The 12,311-nt window shown below is 36.8% G+C and overlaps 1 protein-coding gene across 6 annotated transcripts in view; it reads right to left on the bottom strand.

Annotated features, from left to right (window-relative positions):
- Positions 1-12,311, bottom strand: part of ENAH (ENAH actin regulator) — a 90,388-nt gene that overhangs the window by 38,630 nt on the left and 39,447 nt on the right. For all 6 annotated transcript variants that reach the window (XM_085575908.1, XM_021543307.3, XM_077781915.2 and 3 more), the window contains 2 exons: positions 7,523-7,688; positions 5,953-6,130 (listed from right to left, as the gene is read on the bottom strand). In XM_085575908.1, coding sequence (XP_085432034.1) covers positions 5,953-6,130; positions 7,523-7,688 — 344 coding nt within the window. The remainder of the gene's footprint in view (positions 1-5,952; positions 6,131-7,522; positions 7,689-12,311) is intronic.

Here is a 12,311-nt window from a genome sequence, read left to right as displayed (position 1 = left end):
TTTATAGCTCCCCCTCCACCCTTAGCTGTGTCAAAATTTGTTTAAATAGCAATGTTATAGGTGATGACTCTCATTACTGGTGTAAATCCTACAGAAATGAGCCTAACCAAGGTATATTGCACAACTATCTTCATGACTTTTATGAAAACACCCTGCTCCCAAAAGGCAGATTTAATCTACCTACAACTTCTACTGATAATATTTTTAAAGACAACACTATAAACCTTCGACTGTAAAATATGCTGACATTCTTCTATGTTTATTAAATAAAACTTTATTCATAAATTAATGTACTTCTATTTTCATTTGCCATGCATTTTAGACCAGCTACCAGAATTTAATTAAATTCTTCAGATTGTTCACCTATAATTTAACGCTTTCACATGATAAACCACAAATTCTGAAGAACCAAAAAAAAATTTAGAAACACCATATGGGCAACCCTTAAAAGTTTGTATAACTCTGAAAAGTTAACAACCCTCCCTTCACTTCCAAACACCATAACTAAAACTGATGCTGCTTTCAATAATCTTATGTGCAATTACCATGAAGAGGCAGAACTTCCTGTAGGGTCAACATTTTGGCACATAAACCAGGATCATCTAATCAGTATTAGCTACTATAAACACCTAGTAATGACCTCAAAAAATATTTCATCAATCCCACATTTAAAAGGAAGGGAAAAATCTTGCTAGCAAGACCAGAGATATTATCCAACTTTTGACAACACAGGTAATAAAAATACCATCATGTTACTCCTGTTCTGACAGGGAGTGCTGACAGCCTGTTCCAGAGGCTTGCTAAGAGTACAGGTATAGCATCATTACTTCACTGTTGTAGAATTTTTATTCTCCCAAAACAAGTTTTAGCATGACATGAACCAAAACAGTACAAAGAAAAGCACCCTCCAAGCTCCACATATACTTTCCTCATTTCAGTTTTCTGTAGTCTCTCTCTATATTCCAATTAGGCAACCCCAAGTTTTATTTCAGTTTGCATTTACCAAAGATATTAAATGATTCAATCCATTATTTGAATGTATTCCCCAATCAGCAAGGATTTCATTAGCTATCTCTGCTGGAACAAAAAGGACTGCAAATTAATGTACAGCTGTGAATAAAGATTTGTTTATTTAATAACTGGACAACCTAACTTCTAGAGTTACTCATTCAAGAGCAATTCAAAAAACTTGAACCACAGGGACTTTTTCCCCTCCAAAGTCAGAAGAATAAAATAATGAGACCTTGGAAACAAAAAAAATCCCTCTGTTTCTTTTTCTTCCTCCCCATTTTTCTATGAATTAAACTGTGATCTAAGGCAATACTAGAACAGATGCACTGAAGCCCTTTATGACCTTACCTTTATATCCAGAACATTCCAAAATCTTTTCAAGAATCAATATATAACTGCTACATATTAGCACAAAAAAGCATCACAAATCTTGCATCTATGCAATTCTATCGGAAATAATTTAAACAGATTTATTTACTGTTGTGACAACCTTCCTTCAGTTCTTCTGCCGCTTTCATCCTCTGCAACAAACAACTCCGAGGACCTCCCCAGATGCAGATTACACATCTACAAACCCCACACTTGGTTTCCTATTCTCTTAGCAAGGTTTTCCTGAGGTTGAAGACAGATGCCACACAAAGCAGCATCGATTCCAGCTGAACTAGAAGGTGCTTTCTGCAGCAAAACTGAGCATGATACTCCTTTGTTCCTCCCAACACAAGCTTCCCTTACGTGACCTTATTCCTTCAAAGAAATAATCCATTGTCTCACACATCAGAGAATTCTCAGCTGTCTGATTTCCCTTCATTGAAGCTTTCCTCTCATTCCAGAGCCATATGATTGCAACAATGAGCCTACTTAATGCAGATATGAAAATTTCTTTTGTAATGCAATGCAAAACCTTTGTAGTGAGCCGTCATCTGCAGACAAGACAATTACTGAATATCTGAACATGCTGCACACAGCCTTAGAGTCAGAAATCCTCTTCATCTGACCTCTTAAAATTGATGACATGCACTTGTCATTTGATAAAGGTGTCACTTTTGACCACGTCAAACAGTTCTTTAATGTAACAAATAGTAAGTCTTTCAAAATTTTCCAAAATGAGGGCCAGAAAAAAACCTTGGTTCACTTTTAATGCATTTCTGAAACAGTGTGGGGCAGGAATCTGCTGTGTTTAATTCTTTAAAATTCCAGGATAAAATGCAGTCCTGTGCTGTCCTACTCTTCCGGATTTGCAGGTTGGCTACAAGCTGCCCAACTAGCCAGCAGGAAAATAGGGTTTGCTAATGCAATCATTCAAACCAGAATGAAGCTAAAATACTTTGACATTTATTTAGATAAACACAGTTCAACCATTTGAGAAGTTAGCACGTTCATTTGATCAGTCCTATAACCCAGGGGGAGGATAAAATCCTAAAACTGCAGAGCATTTTTAGCAATTTCACTGATAAGGCAGCCATTGCTTCCAAGTCCTTTGAGACAAACCTGCACTGTTTTTTTAGCAGAAAGATGCCACTTGCAGCAAAGCCTTTACTCTTAACTTCAGAGATTTTTACTCTGCATTCTGAACTCATCAGAAGGACAAAAAGCCCATCCCTGTGAGCCCAGTGGTGCCTTGACTCCAGCAGATCCACTAGAGGGAGATCCTAAATTAAACAACCTCCAATTTTGCCAGCAGCCAGCAGAACAGCTGAGGATGCCAACTAAAAGATCAATGACATTTTTCAAATATATGCAAGAGAAGGAGACCATGATTTAATTTTATTTTAAAAAGAGCGAGAGAGCCATACCCAACAGCTGACTTGCAAACTACAAGGATGTACACAACTTAATCTTTAATATCCCTCAGAAGTCGTTTAGATTTCTGTGAACCCTTGCATAAAATTTAAAATTCATCTACAGCTTTATGAATTTCTGAATAGTATGCTCAGCTAACATTAAAACTGCTTTCCTTTTATGAATAAAATACAACACAAAATAAGCAAGCTAATAAAAGAAATTGCCAAAATGAGAAAGCACAGCAGAAAATAAGGATACTGCAAGAATCTAACCTTAACTAGATGTAATTCTAGAATAAAAGGGAAGCTATCTATGTAGGATTTCTTTATTTTTATTGGAGTTGGAGGTTCTGTATACCATTTTGGATACACTAGGAAACACAGCAAGCTGTCAACTTCAAGTACAGATTTTTGATGCAGTATCATCAAAATACCAACGAGGATAGCATGGGTTAGAAATTTTTAAAACTCAAGCAGATCTATTGAAAAAACAAAACTAACCATATATAATGTATTGATCATCATATATCAGTGTAAGTTTATTTTATGACACATACCCTCTCAACACCTTTTCAGAAAGAGTAATTTGTTTATAAAAGACAGGCAGTTGCAATCCATGTCCTAAAATGAAGAGCTAATATTAGAGCCTCAAAGCCAGTGACCTGTCTAAGTAAATATTCATCTATTTCAGAGATGCTGGGGGGAGTTGGGGGGTGGGGGGAACCTAAGGCCAAAGACTTATTTCTAGGTGCACTTCTAAGAAATTATACCAACTACAGAGAAACAAAATTCACTGAACTTTGAGCAAGGAGCACAATTAGTTTGTTTCTACATTTCAAGCCACTTAGCAGCTTATTTCCATTATTGAAGTAGCATGTTCAGAAAGATATTTCATCTTTTTTACTTCTTACACTGATAGAGGTCAGAAAAATTAATATCTAGATCAGACAGTGACAAACTTCCCAGTTGATAAAACTTAGGAAGACTTGTTGACAGTACTCTAACACAGAAACATTATGAACATTTATCTTTAAGCACTGTCTGGAAGTGATATGAGGCTGAGAGAACAATTCTGTGTGCCTTATTAGGATTTTTTTTTTAAAAGCAGCAGCACAAAACTGCTCATCTGCTGAAACAATGCTGACAGTGTTAAGGTTTGGTTTTATTTCATCCTGATGGAAGCTAGAGCACCTGTCTGTGACACAGGTGACAGCAAAACTTAAACCACCACAGCCCTTGGCTGACCAGAGCCCAGGAAGAACAATTATCTCCCTTGCTCGCCATTAGCTTGTGATGCAGCTAATTAATGCATTTTGACTTGTGCCTGCTGCCACCAAATTAAAGTCACAAGAAGGAGAAACAAAGTGACATTGCTGTTATTCAGAAAAACTTAAAGGTTAACCCAGTCACTTTCAAACATGGTTACAAACCTTAATTTGTGTCCATCTCAGAATTGCTGAGAACAAACCAGAGGACAACAGCACTATAGTCAGTAACCAGGCTGTGGTAAGTCATACACAGTTATGAAATTTTAGTCATAAAATTTTAGTTTTATCCAAGTCTTTACCAACTGAAGTGGCATCTCTGCTTATTAATAAAGTTTCTACCACTGGACAGTGCAGCAGCCCACAAACACTTTGCATAAAGTAGCAAGAGAACAAGTCATTATACAAATTGCAAGCCACAAAATTAAAAAGAACACACTGGCTAACAAAAAAATAAGCAATGCCATGCCTGCCTATGTCATTTCAGCCTCTCTAGCAGCTCAGGTTTAGTGTTATGAGGAATTAAACTGAAATATGAAGATATGTATATGCATAAATACACACTGAAACACATAACAAATTGTTCAAGTACAGGTAATGGAAAAGAGCTCGAACACCTCAAATCTGTGGTAAGAACCATCACTTAGGCCTTTTCATCAAAAGAGTACAAATGAACACTTCACGTGTTCCCAAATGTTGGCTGGGAGACAGGTGATGAACAGTCAGAATGCATGGAAAGTTTACACCTGAGTAACTCTTAAGGAAAGCAGAACTGAGGGACTGAGAAGAGAAAACACCTAGCTGAGAGGTAGGAGACTGGGAATTACAACTGGGTTATTTTAGCAGGCAAAAAGAAACTTCCTAACTCTAGCTACCATTTCTATTTTGGCCTCCTATGTTGTGTAACAATGTAAGCACTGCAGAATGTATCATCCACAGCCTAGACAAATTAGTTTCAAAAGGTAAGTCTGGAAAGGTCTACCAGGAAAAAAAACAACTCAATTTAACCACCTTTTTTGCTGGTTGAGACAGCCCTAGTATAGCTATCTACAATCTCTCTTCTATACAAGAGAGAGAAAACTGACACACAAGTACCATCTCTTGTTACACAGGCAATCTTTAAAGTTTAATGAGGACAAAAGAATTCTATTTGGTTACAAGAACACAAAAGACTCTTAGTCTTTTAAAAGAAACTCCCTCTGTGTGTGTCACAGTGTTATACTGATCAATTTGCTGTAGAGCCTACCTAGAATATGTTACAGACATCAGCAGAAGACTGAAAGCCAGGAATTTTTCCAACACTGTTTTAAAGCCTATGTCAACCTGATCTTCAAACAAATGAAATTACAGGCGTCTAAATCATATGTGCTCATCTGAATGTTAACCCTGGATACAAGGTCTCTGAGCTAGAAAAATCTGTATGGTAAAAACTGCCAGAGATGATTACCTGAATTCCAGAGTTTGGAGGGGGAAAACCCTTCACCATTTGATAATAAACTAGTAAACCAGTGAGAAGCAAAAATACCAACACACAATAGGAACCTGGATGCCTCTAGAATTCCTGAAAAGTATCTTCCTTACAAGGTACATGGTTCTTGGGTAGGTCTTTTTGTTTTGCTTCCTTAAAAAAAGGCAAAGCCAGCAGTTTCTGTATGTAATATAGAAACATGAAAATCTATTTACTTGCTAGGAAGTGCAATTACAGAGATGTCAGTTGAGTTGAGAAGTACTGTTAAGAAGCAGTAATTAGTCAGACAAAACATCTAGATAATTAAAGCACCTAGAGGCTTATTTATGATTAGAAACAAGACTTGCAGACTTTCATGCATAAACATTTGATTTTTTCTGTATTTGAACAATCTTAGGGGGGAAAAAAATAGTGAAGAGACTCTTACCAGCTTCCTGTGAATTTAATACTTCTAAGGCATGCATCATGGCACTTGCGAAGACATTGGCATCTTCTTTGCTGCCAAAATTCAGACCATACACCTGCCTAGCATCACGCCACTGGTGGAAAGTCTGTGTAGCCTGATTGTACTTCAGCCCTTTTGGAATGGCACAATTTATTACCACCTATAAGCATTAAAAAAAAAAAAAATTACTCGTGTTTAAAATTGCTGCTCCATCAGAAATTTCAGCTTTGTGTAGATTTCATTCCTCCACCACGTGGGTTAATTCACGACCCATAATCTGTGAAACACAATGCTGAAAGCTCATAACCATTCCAGTTTTCATTCAAACACTGTCTGCAATCAGTGATGGGAATACACAAGGGGACTAATGAGATATTTTGTATCAACTTTTGTAGTTTAAGTGTTCTCACTTCAAAAGATGTAGCCATGTTTCACAACAGCAAATGCAGTAACATCAACAGCTCTGACTTCCAGCAGCAGACTACTTGATGTGAAATATGCATCTGAAATTCAGAAACTCATTTTCCCATGAATTTCACAGGGTGTTTGTTAGGTTTCTGTTTTAACCAAGTTATCACCTTCTCCCTGTGGCTGCTGCACCCCTTGGCTTGCAGGGCTTTCAGCAGCAGTTTACTGGATTTGGTCACAGGGTATCATTTTGCAAAATTGTTGTGGCACACACAAAAGATGAAAATTTGAGCTATTAGGGCAACCACTTACTACAAGCCATCCACTAAGAGGATCCCATTGTACCTGGATAACTATATCCTCTCACCTTTTTCTGCTGAATAATGGGACAAAAAAACCCCAGATTTGCTCTCAGATGAATGCACAGAGACCATTTATTACTTGGAGTAAATATTTAGTAACAAATCACACAGGAGATGACCAGTTTAGGCTTCAGGTGTGTAATCAATGACCAAAAACAAACCAAAAGAATTCTATGAAATGCTGGGGGGAAGGAAAACAAAGCTAAGAAGCTATCCTCAAACAAAATATTAGGTTTTAACCCCATCCCAAATATCACATGACAGAGCACATTTACAGTCAGTGCTAATTTGCCATTTAATCATGATCCAGTAACTTCATCAAGGAAATTAAGATGTAATCCCTGTTACTCCCTTCTCACTCTCTTAAAGTGGTACATGATCAGCATTACCAAATATCAGAAGGTTTTTTTGAACAAAATGACCTGGGGAAATGAGACATCACACATCCAAGTTTTCATGAGGTAGGAAGAGCTAAAAGAGCTGCTGGTGTCTACACAGGCTGCAGCTCACAGTGTAGAGTGGGGGAGAGAAGCTTTCAAGTTGCCACTTTGCCTTAAAAAGAACCAGATGACTTCTATGTACACCACTAGCCTGTATAAATAGATATCTGTAGGAAGGAATGGCAAAAGGACTATTGCCTTGGGGGTATGCAAAGTGCTTAGTTCACAGGGAAAAAGCAATAAAAATTCTGCTTCTTCAGTTAAAAAAATGCAATTTATTTTTTATTGGTCCTGTAATTTTGCTGAAGACTTCATATTCTAAATTTTCAGAGATTTCCTCACCTGATGATCCTGAATCTTCCTGCCCACTACTCTGAATGTGTTGTTGCCTGTGTGATGATATATGTGAACTCTGCTGAATCCAGTTGATCCACCAGCTGGTACCCATTTCTTATTGGCATCATCGTAGACCATTACAGCAGCTCGTGCTTGGCAGATACTCTGTTCACTGTTAATATACAAAGTGGAGAAGAAAATAAAATTACTTGTGGCAAAGCATCATCTTTCTGGTTAAGTTCTTTTTTTTTTATTTAAAATGTTAAAGCACTAGTCCTTGCAAGTTGCTGAAACTCCACCTTTCTGAATACAAAACCACCAGGACTTTGATATTTTGCTTATATCTGAAAAGCTATGGTCCAGACAGAGAGGCCTAACAACTAATAAAGGAGATAAGAAGGTACTCATATGTCTTCTTTTTGCATTTTTCCCCCTTACATTTCCCCCCCTCCTTTTACTCCCCACCAGCCATGAATTTTCATTAAATGCCATAACCATACACAAAGCTTTCTGCAAAGACCAAAGAATCTGGAGTTGCACTAGCTTCACACAATCTACACTTCCCAGTGGAAATTACTTTCATGAGAAATAAGAATTGGAAGGTCCGTGCACCTTTTCACATATAGAGAAGAAAACAAACACAGACAATCAAGTCCAGCACAAAAATTTCAGCTCATAAATGAAAACACATCTTGATTTTGTCACATTTTACAACAGCTGACACCCAGATGTAACACTTTCTCCTTAAGAAAAGGTTCTACTGATGACCAAAAAGTGCAAATTCATCAGGAGATTGCTATCAGTAGCTAATCCTGATTATGTCAGTCATCTGGAAGCTGGGCTACAGCCTGAAGTTAAAAAGGAGCATATCATGAATGTCATCATATAAGAAACACATTAAATCAGATCATACCAGAACCAGACTTATTTATTAGGAGAGGAAAGGGTGATACCATGCAGGTTGTCTCTGGGGGTAATATCCAGATGCAGACAGGAAACAAAAATAGAAATGAATGATTTCTTATCAGTAAGTCAGATTCTGTGAGCATACCACCCCAGCACATCCAACATTATAGAAAGCACATGATGCCTGGCTTGCAAGGAATGTGGCCTGCCATTTGGAAAACTGAGAAGGCTGAAGAGACATGCATCCTTCATTGGAAAGTAAAGGAGTATTTCTTCATATTTGATGAAAGAGGGAAAGGATGCCTCCCCCACGCATCTGTCTTGCAGATTTTTTGTGATTTTTATTGGTTGGTTGGTTTGGGAAGGGGTGTGTGTGTTTGTTGGGTTTTTATTTCCAAAGACCATTTGAATTTTCCAGTATCTTATTCACATCTCCTAATACATGAACTTTCTGAAGTACATCCAGCTGTTTTATTAACTTTCAATACCAACATTTTTGAGAAAACAGAACCAATTACTCTCACACATTCCATGGCATTCTAACTATTATAAAAGTGCTCAATACTGGGATGCTCTTTAGGGCTCATGGAGAAGACAGAATACTGAGATCATGTCTCTCATGCATATGGGAGATTCATGATCAAATGAGGAAATAGGTTCTTAATTTTAAAAATGCACGTGTTCTAAGCCCATCACCTATTCAACAACTAGATCAGAATGGGATTACAACCTCTAATTAGACCATCCTTTTTCTAGTTCAATTTAGGGATATTAAAATAATAATATATATAACTAAAGTGCTTCTTTTCTAAGCATAGTTTATAGTTTAGACTGGAAGCACAACATCTGAACCAGGAAGATTAAATGCAAAGAAAATAAACGTTGGTACAGCTTTTAAGCATTTCACAATCCCATTAAATATATACCACAGATGAAATATGGTTCACTCACTTAAGAGGACAGTGCAAGAACCTACTAGATTTCTTTATTTTTAGATATTTCTGGCACACATCTTAAAGTTCAAACCTAGAAACATTCTCTACTATTCACAAAATACATAACAAACAGTAGTGTTTTTTCTAAAATGTCTGACAGTAAACTTGGAAAACTTCTGAACCCATAATACATTTTTCCTATCTTTCAATTTGGATCAATCACAGGCATGATAAACCATAGGTGACAGGCCTAGATACTGATTTGGATGCAGAGCCATGTGGTTCACAGAGTTCTTGCTAAAAATTAACTTCTACTCAGTCATGTGCCAGACAGATTAATAAAAAAGATTCTATTAGAAATTGAGACTATGATTCTAAGCTAATGTGTTCCAATTGCAACAAAGGTAGAACCAGAGAGTGACTGAGTAATGGTACAGCAGCAGGAGATTTAACAGGAAATACCATCAAATTTCAGGTGCTCTTATTCAGCCTAAAAGTTCATAAAACTTTTTACATTATTTTATTTAACATACAAAAAAAAAAAGTTAATAAAGAAGAAAAACCTATTCATTTTAGGACTATTCAGTATTCAAGTGGCACTCTTCACAAGTGCAAATAAGATGACCTTGAACTGAATTTCTAGCTTTCCTTTAACAACTGCTAAACTATTTTTAGTTCCACTTCTCAGGCCATGTCTTATAACTGAAAGTATTAACCAAGTCTAGATCTCAACTACTTCATGTTCCATTTAAAATAAAACCATTTTCGTAACAGGGAATTAGTCTTCTTCATATAAAAATTTGAGATGATGCACAAACTTTTAAAAATTACAAATACAAAAATTTTCCAGCTGATTTTTTCAATCACTACAAAATAAACCTTCTGCCTTCATTTCATACAAATCCTGTAACTAAAATTTCAGTGTTCCAAGTGTGTAATTTTCATATCCAGGTATCAATTTGAAGGTGACATACTCCCCTTCTGCTAACAGTTCCTCCCCCCCACAGCACTTTGTTTATGAGACTGCAAGAGTAAGATGGAAAAATGAAAGACAAAAAAGACGCCTATCAGAAAGAAATTAAACCATCACAGTATACAAGGCTATTTCCAGGGTTCAATAAATATCAGGTGAAAGAATGATTTATTCTATTACTCTCTCTTAGTAATAAGTTCTCTAAAATGAACAAAAAAGGAAAAGTATGGAGGCATGAGCTTTAGTGAAAAGAATCTTTAGTTCTGCTCTTCAGTGGCCATTTGATATTTTAGTATCTGAATATAGTATATTGTATGTTATACTTAGACACCATAAAGTATTTAAAAATGAAAAAAGAAGCATACTAGAAATCCATTAACTTTAATGGGTTACACTAAATCAAAAATCCACACTGTGAGCTCATGGCTATCTCTGACAGGTCTAATGAAAAATACAGTTTAGTTTTTTTTCCTGAAGATCCACCTTTTTCTAGGAAAATTCTGACTTTAGCATACACACAGTTACAAGAACCTGAACCAGTCTCTTGTATTTTACAAATACATATGAACTTCAGTGCAAAAGAAAGAACCATGTGAATCAGAATTGTATAATTTATTGTATTTCTTGCTTTTCACGCTTATGACACTTCCCTGCTGTACTTGTATTAGGATTCAGTTCTTTACCCATCTCAGTATTTACACATGAGCTCTTCACAGTCCCCAGGGTTTGCTGCAACATGTGTGTCCCTTACATGACCTGTGTTAGGATGGCTTCCTTCATTCACTGCACCAGAATCACTTTGGTCTGATCACAAATTCATATTCTTTACGTATTACCTTGCACTGGTAGCAAATAAACAAATTGTCTACAGTCACATGCAAGAGAAAATAAAAGGGTCTTCATCTCTCTGCCATGTCATTAGGCCTTCAAAAGCATCCTACTGGGTTTTACTTGCCTATCTAAAAATTTTTATCTTCCTGGTGGGGTGCAATGGTTCCAGAAACCATTAGACTTGGATTAGCCTGCACCTTTTCAATATGCGAGTTGATCAGGGGATGTGGGAGATTGAGCATCTCCAGCTTCACATGCTACTGCCAAAATGCACAGCTGCTCCAAGAACTGATTGCTAGATTATTAGGGCAGTGCATTGGGGAACTACAGTGAAATATTAACAAAGAAAAACTGAGAAATCGTATGTTCCCAAGTAAACTTACTAAACTAAGTATATGAAATTATTTGCAGAAAACAGAAAATTATTATGAGGGAACATTCATGCAAAAGAGTGCTTACTAAACCTTAGGAGACAAAGTGTACAAATCACTCTTCCCAAAATGTAAAGCTTGACAAATAGCTGGATAAATATATGTTAGGAGGAGTTATTCTCCAGACAAAGATGTAAGGCTCTGATTGTTAAAGCCAGCCATTATTCTGGGTAAGTCCACCTACAGCAATACCATATAAAGCCAGCGACAGGGTGGCTGGTTTTTATTTGGGGTGGAAGAGTGGGGGGAGGTCTGGCACTCAAAAGGCTCACACAAAAAACCACAGTAGTAATGAATCATAAGATTATTCTTATGGGAGAATATACTTTTCCTCCTCCAGTGATGAGATCATACAAAAAGCTCAAAAACCATAGCAAAGTGAACCCTAGCAGACATCATTCTTTTGCCCAGATGGAATGTGTTCATTCTTTCACATCCCAAGTTCTTAAGCTCAATGCACAGTGACACCAATCCAGTCTGCTGACCTAAGCCCTATTTTTTTTCCCTTCTCCACAAGAAGTGGATGCTTCTTTTTCTTCTCTCAAGAACTAAAAAAGATAAATATACTTCAAGGATCAAACTCATGAAACACAGCACAATTGCAGCCACAGAAAAGATCATTTAAACATACTAACAAAGCAAGGAAAAGCTGTGATAGCTCTGATGCTCAACCTTTGGTATTTTTGTCAGTAATGTAACAATGAAGGTTTCGAAAAATT

This window comes from Lonchura striata, chromosome 3 (assembly GCF_050655825.1).
Source record: "Lonchura striata isolate lonStrDom1 chromosome 3, ASM5065582v1, whole genome shotgun sequence".
Classification (NCBI taxonomy): domain Eukaryota; kingdom Metazoa; phylum Chordata; class Aves; order Passeriformes; family Estrildidae; genus Lonchura; species Lonchura striata.
This window is presented reverse-complemented; position numbering and strand designations above follow the sequence as displayed.